This window comes from Vollenhovia emeryi, unplaced genomic scaffold (genome assembly GCF_000949405.1).
Source record: "Vollenhovia emeryi isolate VEMERY1.0 unplaced genomic scaffold, V.emery_V1.0 DF939203.1, whole genome shotgun sequence".
Classification (NCBI taxonomy): Eukaryota; Metazoa; Arthropoda; class Insecta; order Hymenoptera; family Formicidae; genus Vollenhovia; species Vollenhovia emeryi.
Window position 1 is genome coordinate 527579 of NW_011967163.1, and position 21533 is coordinate 549111.

Sequence of the window (21533 nt, forward strand, 5' to 3'; positions counted from 1 at the left end):
ACGGTCGCTTCGCGAGAAACTTCCGCTCGAGCTAAGCGAGTCTAACTTTGCAGCGAGCTTCGAAACTGGAGCGCAAGTAAGAGGGAGGGTGGAAAGGGCGAAACCGTGTAACCGGGAACCGCGCGTTATCCCTCGGATTTTCCGGAGGTGACGATACTATCTTCGGAAAATTAGCGGCGATAATAAAACGAATTGGAACAATGCAAATTGTAAACGTGACTCGAGACGGTCCCGCCCTTAATTGCGTTTATTACGGCTTTATGCGCACGATCCGCCGCATGCGCGGTTTTCTTCTTCTTCTTCCTCTTTTTTTTTTAAGAAAAAGTACCTCGTCAAAGCGCAATGGAGACTCGTTTGTATGTGATTTAGTATTCGGTAACGACAATTAATCCTTAAGCAACGTACATGATTCATTCCCCGTACATGTCGTCATTTCTGAACCTTTCGCGTCTCTAAAAGATCCTTTTAGTGATGCGAATGGCTCTCTCCTCTAAATAGGATTTAAGATGATGGAGATACAAGCGAGGCAACGTGAAATTTAAGTTATCCTTCAAGCAGTGAGGAAGCAAAGTTGCGAGCGACCGATATGCGCCGTTAGAAGCTTTTGACAAGCAGGTAAAAAATTTGTTTTACCAAATTCTTCTTTCATTGCGTATGTGTTTGCATGTCAATAAAAATGCTAAAAAATTTATTAATGCAAATTAGTATTTTAAACGAAAAAAAGATAAGATTATCACAACGTGAGAAGCACCGGAGATGAAAAGGAATAATTTCTTGTATCATTTTTATTTGATTTTTTATAATAGTAAAAATGCATCTTTGTATCAAAGAAATGAATGAAGTATTTCTTCAATTAACTTCTTTTTCTCGTGGAGAAAATGGGTTATCTTTAAGCGGTCAAATAATTCTATGGAAAATTCGATTTTCTTGTCTTTGTTTCTCAAAGTAAAAATCACTGAACTCTTTTTATTTTTATCTATTGTGACATCACAACTGTTTAAGTGCCCATTCGATCTATTTTTCACAAGTAACAGCTAGAACGTCTGCTTTATTTTCAGTAATATTTCAAAATTATATACTAGAAGTCTTAAACGGATTTTTTCCAGAAATTCTTTTAACATCTTAAGGTGGTCGAGATTGGTCGGTAAATCGGCCACGAATAATCTATTGTTCGCCACTTAAGGATGTCGAGAATACGTATATGTGGGAGCTTTAAAAGAAACATTTTCAGTATCCGAAATTGACTCCGAAATTGAACAGTTGCCTCACTGACCTATGCAAGCGGAGTTCTCCATTCGGTAGCCTTCTTTACATATGCATTCGTACGAGCCGGGCTTGTTGACGCAAATGTGATCGCAGCCGTGCTGCTCCTGGCACTCGTCAATATCGCGACACCTGAAACCATCGGCCTCGTCCCTTTGGAAGCCTTTCTCGCACGAGCATACCGCGGTACCGTTCACCGCGGCGCAGATCTGCTCGCAGCCACCGTTACGGTCCAGACAAGGATCGGACGGCCGGCAGGATCCATTCCAGGACTCATGATTCGGCGGACACTCGCAGCGGAAGGACCCCACGGTGTTGACGCACCCGTGGCCGCAACCGGCGTTGTCGCTCGCGCACTCGTCGACATCGACGCAGGTCTTCTCGTCCTGCGACAGCTCGTAGCCCGTCGGGCAAGAGCAGACGTGACCGCCACTGATGTTGGTGCAATTGTGCGAGCACTCGCCATTTCGCTCGAGGCACTCGTCGATATCCAAGCAAGTAGAATTGTCGGTGTCCAGGTAATGTCCCTCGTAGCAGGTGCACACGTAGCCGCCCAGCAGATTCACGCAGTCGTGAGTGCAATTGTGACCGCTGGTCAGGCACTCGTTCACATCTACGCAATTCTTCCGGTTGTCCGGCATCAGGATAAAACCGACCGGGCACTCGCACCGATAACCGCCCTCGGTGTTGACGCAGGTGTGAGAACAGCCGGAGTCCACGTCATTCTCCAACTCCTCGCACTCGTTGATGTCCTCGCAGGTCTTGAGATCGCGCCTCAGGCGGAAACCGAGCGGACAGGAACAACGGATGCTCGGAGTCACGTCGTCTACTCGATGACAGTGATGGGAACAGTTGCCGTTGTTGCTCCTGCAGCCGTCTGTTAAGACGCAGGTCCTGTTGTTCCGCTCTAGAGAGTACTCCGCTGGACACTGACATCTGAAGGCGCCCACCAGGTTCACGCAGGAGTGCGAGCATCCTGCGTTCTCGACCTGGCACTCGTCGATGTCGTCGCACAGAGTAGGATCTTGAGGATTCGGCGAGAAGCCGACGTTGCAGCTGCAGTTGTAGCCGCCGGGGGTGTTCAGGCACTGATGAGTGCAGTTGTCCCGCAACTCCAGGCACTCGTTGACGTCCACGCAGGTAGCGTTGTCCTGCGGCGAGAGACGGTAGCCCTCGGGACACTCGCAGACGACCGAACCGTCCGAGAGGACGCAGGTACCCGAACATTCGCCGTCGCACCTGTTCTCGTGAATGCAAAGAGCGTCGTCGTCCGGCGACAACGACATCCCCGTGGGACACGAACACGTCACGTTACCGTCACGATCGTGGCAGAAGTGAGAACAGCCGCCGTTCTCGATCGCACACCCGTCCTCCTGCACGCAAAGTCTCTGGTCCTCCGCCAGGATCATACCGGGCGGACAGGCGCAGGTCACGTTCCCATCCTCGTGGTAACACAAGTGGGAACAGCCGCCGTTGTCCTGCAGACAGTCGTTCTCGTACGTGCACACCGTTCCGTCCTCTGGCAGGACCATTCCGGGCGGACAGGAGCAGTGCGACCGGCCCTCCTCGTGATGACAGAAATGCGAGCATCCCCCGTTGTCGATGGAACATGCGTCCACCTCTACGCACGTCTTGCCGTCGTCCTTCAGCAACTCGTAGTTCTCGGGACACGCGCACTCGACCCCACCTTCCGTGTTAGCGCAAAGGTGCGAGCACCCTCCGTTATCCTGGATACACTCGTTGACGTCCTCGCATGTCCTGCCGTCCTCGCCTCGATATCCCGCAGGACACGAGCACTCGTAACTGCCGTTACGGTTTACACAGCTATGCGAGCAAGGATTATCCAGGACGACGCACTCGTCCACATCCTCGCAAGTCCTGCCGTCATCCTGCAGCTCGTATCCGTCGGGACAGGTGCAGTTAAAAGTGCCGTTTGCATTTAAACACCCATGAGAGCAATCAGCCTCCTCGGACGCACACTCGTCAATGTCCTGGCAGGTCTTACGATCGCCGTCCAGCCGAAATCCCGAAGGACACTGGCAACGATAAGCACCTTCGACGTTTACGCAAACGTGACTGCACGCGTGAGATCCTTCGAGGCATTCGTCCACGTCCCGACAAGTCTTCCCGTCGTCCCGCAGCTCGTATCCTTCCGGACAACCGCAACGGACGCGACCGTCGTCCTGCTCGCACGTATGCGAACAACCGTGATCCTTGGCGCAAGGATCATCCGGCAGCTCCTGGCACGTCCTGGAATCCTCCCGCAACCGCCATCCGGAAGGACACTCGCAGTAGTAAGAGCCGTCGGTGTTAATACAGCCGTGGGAACAGTTGTGTTTCCGTTCGTCCTGGCACTCGTCGATGTCCTTACAAATACGCTCGCCGTGGGAATACGTGTATCCCGCGGGACAAGTGCAGTTATTGTTCCCTCGGGATCTCGCACATTCGTCCGGGACGTCTACGCACGTGCGATTATCCTCCCCGAGCTCCAGTCCCGCTGGACAGACGCAGGAGTAGGAGCCCTCGTGATTTCTGCAATCGTGACTGCAACCGTGCACCGCCTTGTCCTCGCATTCGTCTTCGTCCTCACACGTCTCCCCGTCCAGAAGGTAACCCGGAGGACACTCGCATCTGTAACCCGAGCCTGACGGAACGCACGAGTGTGAGCACGAGGAGTTGGAGCAAGGATCGTGCTCCGCGCAAGTGAGACCGTCGTCCTCCAGGATCCAGCCGAGAGGACACGAGCAGCGGTAAGACGCGTACGTGTTGTAGCACGTATGCGAGCACTCATGCCCGCCCTCGGCACACTCGTCGATGTCCTGGCACTGACCGCCCTCGTCCTGCCGAAGCCCTGGCGAGCACACCGAGTCCCCGCAGGTAAGGCCGTCCTCGAGAAGCCTCATACCCCGCGGACAAGCGCATCGGTAACTCCCGGGGCTATTAATGCATTCGTGCGAGCAATCGTGCTCATCCTCCAGACACTCGTCCATGTCCAAGCAGGTTCTCTCGTCGTCCTGCAAGATGTATCCTTCCCGGCAGGTGCATCTGTAGGTGTCCCGCTCCTTCTCGCAGACGTGACTGCAATTCGCGATCTCGCACGCGTCGGAGAGAACGCAATTCCTCCCGGTATCGTCCAGGGACATGTCGCCAGGACAGCCGCACCTGTAAGCGCCTTCCTCGTTGACGCATTCGTGCGAGCACTCGTGCGATCCCTCCGCGCATTCGTCCACGTCGGCGCACGTGCGCGCATCCTGCAGGATCCGGTATCCCTCCGGGCAGACGCATTCGTATTCTCCGGGATAATTCTTGCACGCATGCGAGCAATTGTGTCGATTTTCCGCGCACTCGTCCACGTCGCTGCAGGACCTGCCGTCAGTGTCCAGGACGAACCCTGAGTGACAGGCGCATTCGTATCCGCCGTGCAGATTCGCGCACCGGTGCTGGCAGCCGTGATCGTCCCTGCCGCACTCGTCCACGTCGGTGCAGTTGAATTTGCTCGCGTGCTCCAGGATCTCCAGACCGTTCGGGCACGTGCAGACGAAACCGCCGTCCAAATTGACGCACGAGTGCGAACACGGAGCCCCCCGGGCGCACTCGTCGACGTCCGTGCAGGTCGCACGGTCGTCCGACAGTTCGTATCCGGCCAGGCAGACGCATCGCGGTCCCTCCACGGTGTCCTCGCAGACGTGAGAGCAAGGTTTCGTCAGGCCGGCGCAGCTCCTGAGCTCCTCGACGCAGGTCGCGTTGTCGTCCTTCAACGTGAACCCCGAAGGACACTCGCACACGTACGCGCCAATGGTGTTGCGACAGGTGTGCGAACACGATCGGAAAGGTATGTTGCACTCGTCCACGTCTCTGCACGTCGCGCCGTCCTCCTCGAGTTCGTAACCGGCTCGACAGGTGCAACGGTAGCCGCCCGGCTCGTTCACGCACTCGTGCTGGCAGCCGTGCGACTCACTCTCGACGCACTCGTTTACATCTGGAAGAAAATGTTAGCGGGGTGATCTCGCTTTCCGAAACTGTCGATAGCACCCCCTTTCCCGATTAGCGTCGGCCGGGTCTCGTTCAGATGGAAATTTTATTTCAGCTTTAGTTTTTCTACGGAGAAAAGTATGCATAAGGAATTAAGAGAGGCGGAAGGTTCGCGCAATGTGTCTTAACATTTTTATTTGAAAATTTTGACGTTTAGGCATCGCATTTTTCTAGACTATCGGGACATTGTTGTCATTATTATAGGTGTTACTGATAAAAAGTTTATCTCCTCAGATACACTTACCAATGCACTCGAAATTTTCGTTTTTCTTGAAGCCGTTTTCGCACTTTGAATTCTGAGGAACTTCGGTAATCTCTTCTCCGTAATCCTCGTTGTCCTCGTCCTCGTCGTCTTCATTTTCGCCATCGTAGTCCTCTTCTCGAAGGATCTTCGTTACCACGTGCGGTTGTACCCTACTCGTGCATTTGTACGATCCCACTGTGTTCTCGCACACAGTGTTCTCTGCACAAATCGTCGGTGTCGCCTCGCATTCATTAATATCTGATTGGAAACGATAACAATTTTGTAATAAACTTATTAAAATGTTTGTTTAAACGTTTAATGGCGTTACGATATGTTTCTCTACCTCGGTAATTTCGTTCTCTTATTTTCGATCGATTGATCTTACAATATTTATCTGGGATCTCTTCTCCCATTCTACTAAAATCTTATGTAGAAATTTATTTTGCAAAAGTGACTATTACAAATTCTAACTTATTCGTCCCCTTCTGCAAAAGTAAGTAATAAAGTTTTATTTATAACACTTACTTTTGCAGAAGAACAGACCTTATAATAGTCACTCTTGCAAAATTAATTCCTACATAAGATTTTAGTAGAATGGGAGAAGAGACTCTACATAAATATTGTAAGATCAATCGATCTAAAATATGAGAACGAAATTACCGAGGTAGAAAAACATATCGCAATGCAATTAAACATTTGAACCAACGTTTTAATAGTTTTATAAAATTGTAAAAATATAAATAAATAGAAAAATTTCCGAAAAATTATCCACGCCCCATTTACGTGTCCTTTGGTGAAAATGTTTCGAATGACTGCAAAATGAATATCCTTAAATTTTCACCGACAAAACTTGAAACCGTATGTCTAAAAAATGTTGTGTTAAAAATTCTCTAAACTAATTAGCAATATTTAGCATATGGGGCGGATCTTGCTCGGCGTGGAAAGTTGGAAACCCATGTAAAATCGTACAATAATAGACCTCGCTCCGCACCGAAAGCACCAAGGGGCGTGGGGTGGACCCTCGGCTTCACGCGGAAAGTTGGAAATCCATGTGAAACTATTTTAAGCGCGTTTAACTATGTAAATATATGTCCAAAAAGTAACAAGAAAATATCGAATCCCATATGACTTCATTTGAACATTTTGTGCCTTCGTTTTTCTCATCGGTAAAAATTTAAAGACGTTTATCTTGAGATCGTTCGAAACATCGGGGAACACATGAACGGGGTGCGAGTGGTTTTCGGAAATTCACGATAGAAAATTGAGAATAGAAACTAAAACGATCGATCGGAAACGAACGTGAGATGAGCATTTACCCTGGCATGTTTTCCAATCGTTCGTCAGGTAAAAACCGTCCGGGCAGAGGCAGAAGACGCTCCCGGGTGTGTTCAAGCACAGGTGAGAACAGTTGGCGTTGTTTAGCGCGCACTCGTCGACGTCCTCGCAAGAGTGATTGTCGGCAGCTAATTTGTACCCAGGGATATCCTCGCAACTGCACTCGTAGCTACCATCGAGATTGCGACAAGTGCCTTGGCAGGATCCGTGACCGTTGTTTGAGAGGCATTCATTGACGTCTAGAGCAATACACGTGCAGCCGTACAGAGAGAATTCCCTCCCGGCAATTATCTCTCGTTTATTAAATAATAAATTGAATCAAGGCGCGCTGAAATAAATTGCCCCTTGGAGCTGCGATAGACTTTCGGTGACGCGGACGTGTAAATGTAAGTGGAAATACTAGATACGCCGACACAAAAGCGGGACCGGCGAGTTAGTAAATATTTGTTCCAAGATCTTTCTTTCTATGTGACTAACCTTGGCAAGAACGACCGTCGGTTCCCAGCTGAAAACCACGATGACACTCGCAAGCGTACGAACCGGGCTCGTTGCGGCAAATATCGGCGCATTTCGCAATGCCTTCTGCACACTCGTCGACGTCTGAGAGAATATCAGAGAGGAGAGGAAAATCGATAATCGAATTTTAAGCGCCTCGCAATTTTATACATGACGCGGCAACGTCGTAATTAAATTTTCCCAACATTCTTACACAACTTTCGTTTCTCCCTCTTGTTTTTTCTCGCGAGGAGCGAAAGACCGATGCAGCACAACGGCGGGAGCTAATGCACGCGCCAAATTGGATAATTAATTGGCGCGTTCTGCGAAGGACGGTGGATATTATTCTTTAAAATTCCCGTCCGCGTATATTTGTTAGCATTTTATCGCGAGTCGCGGAGTGAGAGATTCAACGGCAACAATCGCGTATTATCGACACGCTGGGATATCGCGTGTTGTAACACTCGGGCTACGTTACACGCTGATCGGGCAATCATCGGGCTACAAACGCGATACGATCTGCAAACATGCTGCGTATTACAGGGCGGCGGAGCGAAAATAGAAAACCGGCGTACGCGCGGAGAAATGTCCGAGCCCGATAACGGTTTTTAAACTCGATATCGCGCGGTATAGTACGTGCAATTCGACTCTTAAATAGTGCGGTACGCGCCAAAACCGATAATCCCATTATTAAGACGGCGGTGATTTACGGCGGGCGGTCGGTTCTCGAGTGCGCTTAAAATTGCCATTCGTACGTGCACGTCCCCGGCTAAAATTATTTTCGCCGCGCGAGCACACCGCGACGACGTGCATTATTCAGGTGTGTGTTCGCCGATTCCATAAATTTACGAATATAAAGCGCGGTAGATGAAAAACTGACACGTCGAAGGGATGGAACGTCGAAAACAGCGAGTACAACGAATCGATACCAGTGGCTAGTCAATACGAAGACGGTACGCGAATTTCGCGGAGGATATCGACGGAAATATCGCGTGTCGAGTGAGAGAGAGAGGGGGGGGGGGCGGGAGGAGGGAGGAACAGGGGGAAAGGGGGGTACGAGTTTGACTTTCCTCAAAAGGTATAAAAATGTGGAATATGCAGTGGTGAATTTGTATATGGCTGTGGGCATATGGATTACCGATACAGGACGGTCCTTTAGCTCGAAAGCCGTCGAAGCAGGAGCACTTTATGCCGCTCGGCGTATCCTCGCACACGTGTTCGCATTCGCCCGTTCCCTGATCGCAACGTTTCACCTTATCCGCCGGCAGTTCTGGAGCATTTCATAAACACATTCGCAAATCGATTCCCGTACACATACGCGTACGTAGAATTGAAAAATATGATTGACGAGCGCGCGTCAACGCAAGCCGCGCACACTTCGCGCGTATGATTATTACCGGGATAAATAGTGTTCATGCTTACGAGTGTCCCTCACGCATTTCGGGCGACGCCCGAGCCAGGTGCCGTTGCTGCAAAAAAGCCTGTCCGTCGTCGAGTCCACGAAGACGTACCCGTCCGCGCACTCGTAAACCGCAACGAGGTATCGATTGTACGGCGGCAATACGTTCTTCCTTCTATAGAACACAATGTACATCCTATTATTCCGGATACGTATATACTTTATCACTTTGCTTTGTCCTACGTCGAGCTGGATTCGATATAATGCGTCGCGGTTAGCCCGTTGCATAATTCTTTAAGCATTCGAGTTCTACGCGCGATTAAACTCGGCAAACTGTACTTTCGAGTTCGCCATCAATTTCCCCGGGTGATAAACCAAGGGGGTGACCACTGGCTAAAATGTTGTCCCACCGATTTACACGATTCCATTTGATTCCGTACGATTTTATTTGATTAGAAATAATTTCATCTAATTGCAAATAATTTCCTTACACGCACGTTTAAAAGTGTATGAGGTTGTTAAATCTCAAAGAGCTATTAGAGTTCCTGAAAACATTATATATTTTTATTTTACTAAGTATCTGCTTGCAGAGGTAATTTCAGTTAAGATTGTAGAAAACGCGTTTCCCTGCTTCCCACTTTTCCGACTAATCTAACCGAGAAGTAATTTTGTATTTGCATCTACTGTTTATTGTTCCGCACCTTTGCGCGCAAAGGTGTATCAACGTTTCAACTCACCGTTGTTCTAACAGTAACTACTTCAGTCTTATTATAAAAAAAATAATAATAATTCACCAAAAGAAGTATAAATTTTGGGAGGAAGACGAAAACCAGTTGAGAAAACGTCCAGTTTTAATGTTTATTGTCTAACAATTGAAGAAACTTGAAAATGAGGATTTCGAAACCATTTCATGATTTCGGAAACTGTTCCACGATTACATTAAGTGGTCACCCCCTTGTGATAAACACTTTGATTCATATCGAATCAGCCCGATAAAATGAAAATCCTCAACTCTCTCCAAGATAAATCGTTTCATCGTGTTAGGGTGTTTTTTTTTAAATCTCGGCTATCTCAATCGACGCTGCTACGAACCTGGCGTATTTGGCGGGACGAGCATGCTCGATCAAAGGGGCCCTAATATGTCCCTTTCTGAGGATCTTCCTCGCGAAGCAGCTGATATCCAGTTGGGACACCACGGTTTCATTTAATCTCGTTGCAGGCAGCCTCGCCGACGATTTCGCCGGCCTCTTCCTTTTCTTTTTCCTCTTCTTACCCTCCTTCGTTTTTCTGCGTTTCTTCAAATCGTCTACCCTCTCTGGCCCCTTAAGACGTTCCTTCGCGATTTGTAACTTGCTCCTGTCCGGGACGATTGGTTGATCGCCGAGATAGAGATCGTTACGAAAGCGCCGTAATATATTATCTACACACAATGTAATGTAACGTCAGCTAATCTCTCTATTTCGCGAATAGAATAATGCAATTGCCCGCGTGCTGTTAATGAATAATAAACGTAAATACTCATTCATCAACGCGCGCTCGCGCGCGCCCGCGCGCGCGCGCGAGATCATTAGCGCGTTGTACGTTTATTGTGTTAGCACGAAATAAAATATTCATTTTGCAATTATAATTAAAGGAATTTTAATTAAATTCTCGTCACTCACACACGCCCGCCGAATGGACTTTAAATAGAATATTCGGTTTGCTGAGCAAAAATGTTTCTGGAGGTATTCCGGCGTTAGCGTTACATCACAGAGGATTAATCTCATCGGATATACGCGTCCAACACGGGGCGAGAGATACATCTTTTACCGCCTTCTCGCGTACCGTACGAGATTGTCATCAAATAATGAATTTTTCACACGCGCTCCTGTGTCAGCTAAATAACGCATAAAGCGGTCGAGTGAGCCTGCCGGGATTAATTTCCATAAAGAGATCTGCGCCATTTCTTTAACGCGGGCGCGAGAAAAGTCACTCGCAGTGTAATTATTATTATTCGTAGAATATGGAAACGGCGCTTTCATATCTCGACGACGCGCCAGGCCCCCTTTTGCCATCTACTCTCTAAGAGTCAGTGCATTATCAAATTATGCAAGTTTTAGACAGCCAAGCCTGTCGAAGTTCCCGCTAGAGGACCGCGCGGCATAGCACTTTCTCGTAAGGAAACCGCACGCAGTATTACAAATTATATATCACGAACTTTTCACAATTCTTAAAAGGCTTGTTTTCTGTTCCTACACTAGTGAACTAGTGCAATAAATTGGAGTAAGACAAGCATATTTTTTCTCATTCTAGCTTACTGCACTAGTTGACCAGTGCAGGAACAGAAAACAAACCCAAAGTTTCCTTTTAAATTCTTAAAGTAGGTCCAAAATTACTTTTCACATTTCTTATTTTTCTAAAGTGAAATTGTCAACTTTTTTTAAGGTGTATTTTCCCAAGGGGCGTCCATTGAAAAACAAGAAAGCAATATTTACTAAATGAACCTTAATCCTTCAGGGCTGCCTCGTCCTCGCGATATTTTCGAGTAATTTACATTTACGCCTAATAATTGAATAAGCGCAAGCTGGCACACGCAAGCTCCTCTCGTCAGGTGCACCGGCGGCATATCCCGGATTAAAGCGCCGATCCAAGGGGGGGGGGGAGAGGCAGGAAGGCGGGGGACGTGTACGTATGCTCGTAACGTCCGGGCGGGAGTGTATGACTTGGCGGCTTATCTCCATCGAGGCGAATGCGAGCTATGCCGTGTCGGCGAATCTCGTGCCGCCGATAGCACGCGCGATGGAACGAGGCGGCGTTCCTGGAGCACCGAAACCGCCGCTCCGCGAATTTTCCCCGCCCGGGGAATTCCGGCCGGTTCCGGTCCACATTAGGGGAGTCGCGGGATGGCGGCCGGACAAACATTTGCGATCGCGCGATTTATAAGCACGCGATTACTAAGTGTTCGTCGAGCCTCGATACCTCCCGTCGGTTTAACCCTTTCAGGGGCACATTTTTGTAGCCAACCAATAATGAAGGTACGGTGGTTCGTTAGGTTCTTGGGGTCGCGTGCGTGAAATGGGATAAAATCAATTATTTGATATCGCGAATAATACGACGGCAGTTACAAGCTGAAATAAATAATCCGATCCCGCCGCCTCCTTCTCTCTCTCTCTCTCTCTTTTTTTAATTAAAAAAGTTCTTCGCCGAGCGCGAAGAATGGAAGACACCCTATATATTCGCAGTCTCGGGAGCAATGCCAACCCCCGGCTTAAGATATGCCGATAACTTGAGCATCGGTGAAAATTGAATCCCACGGTAAAGTCGTGTTTCCACAAATCATAGGAATGGGCGTCTTGGGTAAATTGTTCCTCGAGAAACTTTCGGGACTTTCTGACATATCTCTCCCTTCGCGCCTCCGCGACTTTCATAAAACTGCGATTTCAAATACAGTTTCGATCCCAGCTTAGATTAACGCAACAGAATCTGATCGGGTGAAACGCCGGGCGGCGTCTTATCCCGCGGGGCGTGACTTTCGTATGTTCGCGCTTTCGAATTTAATTATTCTGTAATGTGAAAAATATATAATTATATGTCAGGAGTCGTGCCCCTCGGTAGAGATACATTAATATCAAATTTATCTCCGAATTTATCGCGCGCGGCAATCGAAATGAGCGACAAGAGGACGCGAGGTTTAATCATCATACATATCTAGCCATCTCCGTCTGTTGATCATGAGCTGGGTGGTCGAACGTATAAGCTAAACCGCGATTCGTATTACGGTATTAAGAGCGAGTTCGACGCCGTGAGTCCCTTTATTTCGACAGCGCGATGTCTCGCAGTAAACGGATTTGTCCGTCAGTCTATTGAACACGCGCGTCGAGGCTTCAGCCGAGCCAGGCACGAGGAGTTAAGCCCCCTTTCATGTGGATAATTGACTTACGTCGATCAAATTAGTATAATGCCGCATAGCTAGGGACATAGCTGGGACATCATGCGATACGTGATATGCGCAAATTCGTTAATTCGCCGGGATTCCAATTGCAGGATAATTCAAAACAATTTCCTTAACGCGGACGTGTCCAGAATAGACGCGCGATGTGCAAATGGCGTTAATCAAGTCATCCGCATCAGCATAAACGATCAATTGTCCTGAACGCTCTAAATGGGCCTGCGAAATTGGTAAAGATACAATTATATTTTCCAATAACAACATTTATATCGCAATTATCGAGAATTGCGACAACTCGGGTTGACGGGTGAATAATCGCCCAGGCGACGATCGGTCGCCGCTGTTAAGTGAAGAAGGCGGCAAATGCGGTTCCGCGAACGTCAATTAATCGAGTCAAAACGACGGCAGTGTAGGGTGTAATCATGGAGATTGATCGTGGATCTCGCGCCCGACTGATCCCGACGAGCGTCCGCTCGAGCCTGGGATTTAGGCTCGGTTTCGCCAAACGTCCCATTTTTAACCTCAGTTTAATTCATATTTGTCTTTTTCTAAAGTAACAGTTGGAAAGAGACAAAGAACGAATTCAGCTAAGCTTAAAGTTAAGCAACGTGAAACCGGGCCATAGACGCAAAACGAAACCAATGACGGAGTGGACCTACTAGTTATACTATGGTAGTATACAGGGTGTCCCAGGGAGGTAGGTCAATATTCTGGGAGGCGATAGTATCGGTCATTTTGAGCAAAATGTTCATATGAATATATGTCCCATTCCCCACTGTTTCCGAGATAGAGCTACTTGAATGTCTCGTGCATTTACTTTTTTTCTGTACACTTCACCCTTTATCCAATTTTATAAAGGGAATTTACTCTCATACGTCTGTTGACTGTTGTGCTGATAACATTGCGGAAATGTTCAAAATGTAAAGGAACGCCACGATGTACTCAGACGAGCAAACGCGCCGTGTTCGCACAAGAGTTGAAAAATGCGTTGTTGTTAACGGTGGGATTTTTGAAAATTTATTATGATCTGTCAAAAATGCATTGCTTGAACAATAAATATTAGAAATAGTACGTGGCATTTCTTTCTCGTCAGTAAGCAACTGTACAATCAAACAGCTCTATCTCGAGAACAGTGGGAAATGGGACGTATAGTCATACGAGCATTTTTGCTCAAAATGGCCGATACTATCACCTCCCAGAATATTTGACCTTTCCTCCTGGCACACCCCGTGCAGAAGTCTACGGTTTAGACGGCGATATCTTACGAGGCACGCATTTCGGGACGGGATGGTCCCAGCCGTCGGCGGTGCAAGTCGCTATCTTGTGACCCTTGAGCTTGCGGCCCGGCTCACACGAGTACACAATCCGCAGAGCGCCGTCCTGAAGAACTCTCTCCCTCACGGTGCCCCACTGCGGCGGCCGCGCCGCAGGACAATCGCCGAGTATCCCTGAAAGCGAGGAAAACGGGCTTTATATACGACACCGTGTCGCGAATGCAATAGGCCGTAAAACACGAGGGGGGGCTACGATGGCACGACGAATTGGCACTCGGACGAAAATTTGGCGTGCCATCGAACCCCCTCGCCATGTTTCCAAAAAGCCAATAAACAATATTTATCGGATCAAACGCACGTCGGACTTCGTACATCGTACACTGTACTCGGTAATCAGATAGATATATACGCATACATTAATATTTGCATACAATTATATTTATACAGCTATTAGCTTTTACGGTAAACATCTTTTCCCCTATATACATGTTAAATGTCGCGCTAAATAAATTTACTTAACGCGATATTGAATTTTATTTAAATATTGTAAAGCGCAGCCTGCGATTAAATTTTCCGTTTATTCTCTCGCGCCGCGACACGCATTCCATCGGTATCGCGCGATCGTACCGCACACAATAAGTACCGTACGCTCTGACAATGCATGTACTCCGGCAGTAAGTCCCGCCACGGGAAGGAGGAAAAGACGTGTGTCAGGCACGTAGAAGGGGGATCTCGCGGTCGCGCAAGCACGGTGTGCGACGCGGGATTAAAATTGAATAATTCCACTGCAATATAATATACGGTCACGTCGTGCCGTCCAGCGTGTGCGTGTGTGTGTGTGTGTGCTTCCGCCGCAAAAATTTTACCGTAGGACCACCGGGCGCACACGGCGACGCGATGACCGTCGACGGGACGATCGTGGCCGGCGTCAAATAAATCGTCCCGGCGCGGCGTCTCGCGGGGCACAAGTCGGATGACTTTCGTTTCGTTCGCGTGGGAAAAGATCGCCACGGGCCTGATCGAGAACGACTCTTTTCGGTGGCCGCGACGAAGGCGATTACCCCCGCGCGAAAGTGTCCAATTCTCGCGCTTTGTAATTACGAGAACGTTTCAGCTACTCTGGGAGAAAAAGACCGTTATCTATTTTGGGGCCCACAATTGGTAATCGAATTATTTGGATTGTTCGTAACTCTTTTACATGAAAACTCCAAGGAGATGTGTACGCGAATGTTTACCAAAGTTGGAGTACTATTGCAACAGCCATATTCTTGACGCCAAATCAGAATATTCGATTCGGATATTCTGAAATTAAGAATATTTGCACTCCAGAAGAATATTCAGAGAACTATGTGCACCATCTAGGTCGTGGGCCCCAAAATGGGTTGCTAACCGTCTTTTTGTTTCCCAGAGTACGAAAGACTCTTACGCTGATCGCAACAAAGAGCTTAACGCGATTCCGCTTTTCTGCATGGATGATAAAGGGCCTTCGTTTTATTGCCCTTTAACGGACTTTTCACGTTTACCCTCGGCAACAAAATTCCCCGGTAAAAATTAAAAATTCCGGGTCAGAGAAGTGTGTAAACTCTTCCATAGGTCTCCCGGCTCTGAAAATATCACTCGGCTCCTCCGTGACTTCCATTGTCGGGCTCTTTCATACGGTTTCTATCGACCAGTGATAAAACGACCAGTAGTAAAACTTCGGGCCAACTTGCGGTTTATACCTGTCTCTCTCGCCATTACAAAGTGCATCGTAAATTGACGTAAACGTGCCGCCGACGTCCCGCGTCAGGACTCTAATTTTCTCTTATATTTAAATATGTATATATTCGAGCTCACTTATCAATTTATATCCCAGCCCGCTTTTGACGGCGGCAAACAAGCAGACGCTTAATCGGATGACCTGAATCTCGATTCGAGCTGAAATTTAAATCAATTCAATTAAATTGTTCGTTTTCATCCCTCTTAAGAAGCTTAGATGCGACCGTAGGACGTAAATCGGACACTTCGTTAAATAAAGAGCGCAAATTCCGTTTCCGAGGTACGTCGAGGTTATTGAGTAACATTCTTCGCTCTCGGGTCCCCGTCGGACAGGGGCCCCTCCTCGTTTCCCTCCCCCCCCCCCCTTCTTCCTATCCTCTTCGAAACGCGTTAAATCGCGCGAGGTCCCAGCGCTGTCGAAATGCCGACTTTCGCAAGGGTTACAAGACGTGACGCGGCCTTTCGCGGGATTAAACGAAGAATTAAGCGCTTAATTAAAGTAACTCGCGGGGCCCCAATTTATGTAATTGACCGCCGGCGAGCGTGAGTCACAGTTTCGCTGCCGCGCGTATGGGAACGGGCGGATAATTCCAGTCGCTCGAGATTATTGGATTACTCTGATTTGCATAGATCGGTAAATCAAAGGCCACGGGGCTGACGAAGGGGCGCTAGATCAGCGCCGCGAGAGGAGCAGCGCGCCCGTTCTTCGAGCGGGATCGAAGATCAATGAAATTTTACGTTCCGCGAGGTCATCTCGCACCTCTCGACCGTTTCCTCGCGAGGGAATAAAAACGCCGGGGACGTGATATATATATAAGAGCGCCGCGGCAAAATGATTCATTGTTCCTATTCGTCCCTGAATTAACGCGACCTGTTCGACACGGACGTGTCGTTAGTCGTAACACGGGAACGAACGAGAGCCGTACGTATCGCAATTTACGTTCCGATTCCTCCTTTCGCTTACTTCGTACGCGGTTTTTTTTTCCTCTCCGTTCCTTTTCCCCCCTTTTCTTTTCTTTTTGTGTGTGTGTGTGTGTTTTTTTTATTCGCGTCTATGCCCACCGGTCTTGCCTCGGCGAGTATTGATCTTTCCTCCCGAAACATCCTTCGGCATGGAGCTTCCTTCGAGTAGCTCTCGGTACGCGTTATGTGCAAACGACGCGCGATCAATGATCTCGGCTCCTCCGGTGTCAACGACTTTGACAGCGCGCCACGCGAGGTAAAGGACGGTTAGTCACGCGCGTCCATTAAGGCCCCGTCACGATCGAAATCGCAGATTCGACGTGTCTACCTCTTAACGATATATCTACCCTCGCGGCGATCCCACCGTCCGGCTCGTCATGCTCCTCGAACACAATCGTGGCGGATGTCGGGTGGAGAAGAAGGCCCATCGAGACGTTCCGGCATAGAAACGCGCCGAATATACTTAAATAAAGAATCGGCGCCCCGACGTGCCTCGGGAAAGTTTCATCAAATGCGGATATTCTGGATATTCAGCCGCTGAATAATACGAGCGCGACCGGAAGGAGGCTGCTCTTAACGCCGGACAGGAGCAGAGATGTCTGCGCGAGAGAGAGAGCGAGGAGCGCGCGCTACAATTCGCTACAATCGATCTCGTCTCTTTGCTTGCGAAGAGCACTCGTCTCGTGTCGGGGGATGTTGCGACTTTTTACACTCGCGCCGGATCGTCCAAGTATAATTTTTCCATTGGCGTTGTATTAATTGCCGTACAATAGATTGAATTTCAGGGTTGCGAAGTAACTCGTTACTCGTAACGGAGTTACAGTTATACTTTCTTTTTCGGTAACTCAACTTCGGTACTTCCTCCCCGTCTGTAACTGTAACCTAACTCGGTTACATTTTGTCGATAGCTAGCGAGTAATTTGATAGTTATATTAATAGTTACTTTATATATTTTTAAACCTCCACAGATCGCCTCGCATTTACGCATAAGCGTCTTTATCGACGCTTTACAATTCAAATGCAGATTTGATATTTTTACTTTCATTGCGAGAAAGTAACTGTAACGCGTTACTTTTCAGAATTGGTAATTTGTAATTGTAACTGGATACTTCCATAAAGTAGCTTTCCCAGCCCTGTTGAATTTTAACGGGGGATAACGAAAGAATTTTGACGTTGAAAAATGGTATTGATTATATAAATTGTAGTATACATTTATTTTATGTTATTAAAGCATTTAAATATTTAATATAAAATTAAATTAAATACGCTTTATTCAACGTCGCAGTATTAAAATAATTAGGCGAAAAGTCGTAGGTAATGTATTAAAATGATACAGCATTCATTAACAATATCCGATTCGATACAGAAAAATTTAAGTAAAATAATACAGCTTATTTTATTACCGATGCTCTTCTGTTTGGATAAAGAAAGTCCGATTACATTCTATTAGTTGTTAGCCACTCAGCGAGCGGTTGCAGTATTGAACCCACCTATTGAATGTAACGTGATCCGGTTTGCTTATTAAATGTTAAGCAAACGTTATAAATTTTCTAAAATAGACAGTATAGATTCGCAATGTCCGAAGTTCGGATTTAGCAATTTAAATACCAACCAAATCTCGCCCGACCTGTACTCGAATAGCTGACGTCTCTACACCCAGAAAAAAGATTTAACTAGTACGTTAACAACAAACGAAATACAGGAGAGTCCCCTATTGTAAGACAGACTCCCAATATGAGATAGCGAGGTTTCTTGCAAATTGACAGCATCGTCTGCTGATCCCACCACAAATTTGTTGCCTTTGGCATGACATTTTATTGTTAGATCGCGCGTTATATTAAATTGTTGCGAAAAAGATCTGCGAAGTTGGACGTTGAAAAGCCACTGTCTCATATTAGGAGCCTATCCTGTAACAGCGGACTTTGCGTTGAAATCACATTCCTTTGAATCTACTAAGTTTTTATTCACTTGTACGTTTGCTAGATTTGAAGAAATAGATATATCAACCCTCTTAGAAATTCCAGTCTCAATGAAATGAAATTTTCGTTAAAGCGAAGAAATCATTTCTTCGAAATTAAATGGGGAGTCTAGTAGGGTTCAAAATTCAAGAAAATTCGTTCGATCTCGAACAAACTCTTTTCTGGGTGTACCGCGTGTCTCGAAACTCCTTTGCGCGCGCTATCGCTGCTGGGAGTTTTAGATATCGGAGATAGATGATCGGGCGTAGTCTGTGTGAAATTAAAATTGACTCGTTCCCTCGTCATCCATACCCTCTCGCTACATTTTGTATGGAAATGAAAGTTTCAAACGAATGTACGCACACGTGACCCCCCCCCCCCTCGTGTTTCCAATATTTATCGCGGCACTTGCTTTGATAAATAAAAACAAAAGCGTTCGCCGCATATTTTATTTGCATGATCCGTAATGCTTAAGAGCCCGATGCGGCGCGCAGAAGAGAAGTAATTAATTTTCGTAACCCGCTCGCATAAAAATCGATCCCTATCTCTTCCACCGCACCCCCTCCCTCGCCCTTCCACGGTCGTTCGCAAGGGATATCACGAATAAGGGGGAGGGAAAAAAAGGAAGAGAGAGAGAGAGAGAGAGAGAGAGAGAGAGAGAGAGAGAGAGAGAGAGAGAGAGAGAGAGAGAGGAGGGGGATACCTTCGCCGGTCCTCAGGGTCTAAATTATTCGCGGCTTCCGTAAACAGCGGTCCTTTTTTTCCTTTTCCCCCTACCCCCCCCCCGAGGAAGATGGGCTTTCGACGACGAAGGGAGATATCGGTCACGTCGATTTATTTGCGGCGCGCACTTTCTCGCGCCTCGGACCGGCGCTGACGTCCCCTCGGTCGGGCAATCTCCGCCGCAACAGGAACAACGTTTTCCCATTTGGCAGTCCGAAACCGAAGACAGCGCGCGACGCCGTCGTGTTCCTTCCCCCGTGAATTTTTCACCCGATAAATCTGTCGTCAGCAGGCTCCGCGCTACGCGGGAATAAGTAATGACGTTCGCGCGCGAGGAGGAGCGCCGGAGAGGCACTTCCGCCCCTGGCCCCTCGAAGCTGTCCCTCTTACACGCCGCCGGGAGGACCGCGCGCCGCCTAAGTTTCCTCGCTTTGCCATGGATTTTCTATAGCGCTCCTTTTCCTCGGACGCGCCCTCCCGATATCGCGGAAACTTCGGCAATTATGCGGGGGATGGCCCTATAAAGAAATGTCCGCTCGCTACACGGGCGATAAATAGTTTTGCGGCTCTTTCTTTCTTTTTATTCATATATTTAACGCGCGACGTGACATTTCGGGGGTAACTCGGCGGGAATCTAAAGCTGCCACACTTCGGACGATCTGCTATTCGCATTGGATCTCACGGAAATGGAATTCCATTTATAATTTTATGTTGTATATTTTATTAGACGATAAAGAAATAGTTGCGGGTCAATAAACGGGCGAATGTGGACGTTATAATTGCAATTTATTAATAATTACCGGTTTTTATGTAGAACTGAAACGTCTCCATCTGCACCGAGTGTCAGTCGCGACAAATGAAAGAAATATATAATTTAAAAAAGTGAATTGAAACAAGGAAATGACATAGCTTTATTTATGGCGCTAAATGTACTTTATTTTGCGATTTGCCGTGTTATACAGCGCATAAAATAACAAACAGACTGCTATTCACAATATTAATTAATAATAACTGAAGACACAAATTATAGATCGCCCAACGTGGGCTTTAGACGCGCACGACCAGTGTCGCGATAAACACGGGCCACATCTCGTTATATTATAATTCCCCTCCTACCAACGAACGCCTTTTATTAACAGAAGAAAGCGTCAGTTGATTTCACTATGAATTTATTGCCCTTGGAGCGAAATCGGCCTAGTGGAAAATTCATTGCTAAATCGTGTAATTGTTGCGAAAAAGATTTGCGATTGAACTTGGGTGTTGAAAACCTGCTATCCTGTACACGGAAAGAAAAATGTAGCTGCTGTAGCTAAAAACTGCACACAGAAAAAAGAATATACTTCTTTTGAAAATATGTTTAATTTCAACGTGAAAATCTTGAAACGAGATTACACTTGCTTGAACGAAGCAATGTTGTATAATTCGATCGAGAAAAATATATGCTTACGCTGAGAGACCCATTTTGTTGAATGAAACGAAATAATTTCATTGAATTGTTTTGTTGACTGAACGTGTAATTTGGTTGTATAAAACGAAAAATATGTTGCTGAAAACACTAATTATTTTGTTCCATGAGTTGTTTATTTAAACAAAATTTTATGGTTGAGATAACAAATTCGTCAATCTCGTCACGTCCTAAACAATTGTGTTTATTGCGTGAACTAAATCGTTTAGTTGAATATGATAAAAGGATTCTGCGTGTGTTCATTCAACCAAATTTTCCAACTAAAATTTTGTTGTTGTCTCAACTGAAAGATTTGTTTGCTCCTATCGAAATAAGAAATTCAGTTGAGACAATTAAGTTTGGTTGCATTCTACAAAATGGATCTCTCAGTGTGTCATTTAAGAATAATTGTTTGTCAGCGTATTAGAAACCCATCTCACGACAGAGGACTTTCCTCCGGTAATTTCCTAAACGCACGTTAAGAATTCAGATTTTAAAGGAAGCAGAGGAGGGAAGAAATTGCGTCATTTTTCTCCGGCGTACGGAGAAAGTTGCTATCGGTACGTCCGATCTTCGCGACGCCCGTCAACCGCGAGATGGATCTCGCTCGGGGGGAAGAGAACGATACAGTTCCCTTCGTATTTCATACGAGGAGAGACTTTTTCCAGAAACGACGACGACGACGTCTACTCTTCCGCGCCAGATACTGCTTTTAAG

The 21533-nt window shown here is 47.1% G+C and overlaps 1 protein-coding gene across 1 annotated transcript in view; it reads right to left on the reverse strand.

Moving 5' to 3' along the window:
- The window catches only part of LOC105561717 (fibrillin-2), a 40180-nt gene that overhangs the window by 9134 nt on the left and 9513 nt on the right, over positions 1 to 21533 (reverse strand). Inside the window, exons 3-11 of the mRNA XM_012011946.1 lie at positions 13962 to 14144; positions 9861 to 10188; positions 8792 to 8943; positions 8508 to 8639; positions 7352 to 7474; positions 6856 to 7113; positions 5528 to 5797; positions 3726 to 5242; positions 1274 to 3503 (exon numbers count right to left, since the gene is read on the reverse strand). Coding sequence (XP_011867336.1) covers positions 1274 to 3503; positions 3726 to 5242; positions 5528 to 5797; positions 6856 to 7113; positions 7352 to 7474; positions 8508 to 8639; positions 8792 to 8943; positions 9861 to 10188; positions 13962 to 14144 — 5193 coding nt within the window. The remainder of the gene's footprint in view (positions 1 to 1273; positions 3504 to 3725; positions 5243 to 5527; positions 5798 to 6855; positions 7114 to 7351; positions 7475 to 8507; positions 8640 to 8791; positions 8944 to 9860; positions 10189 to 13961; positions 14145 to 21533) is intronic.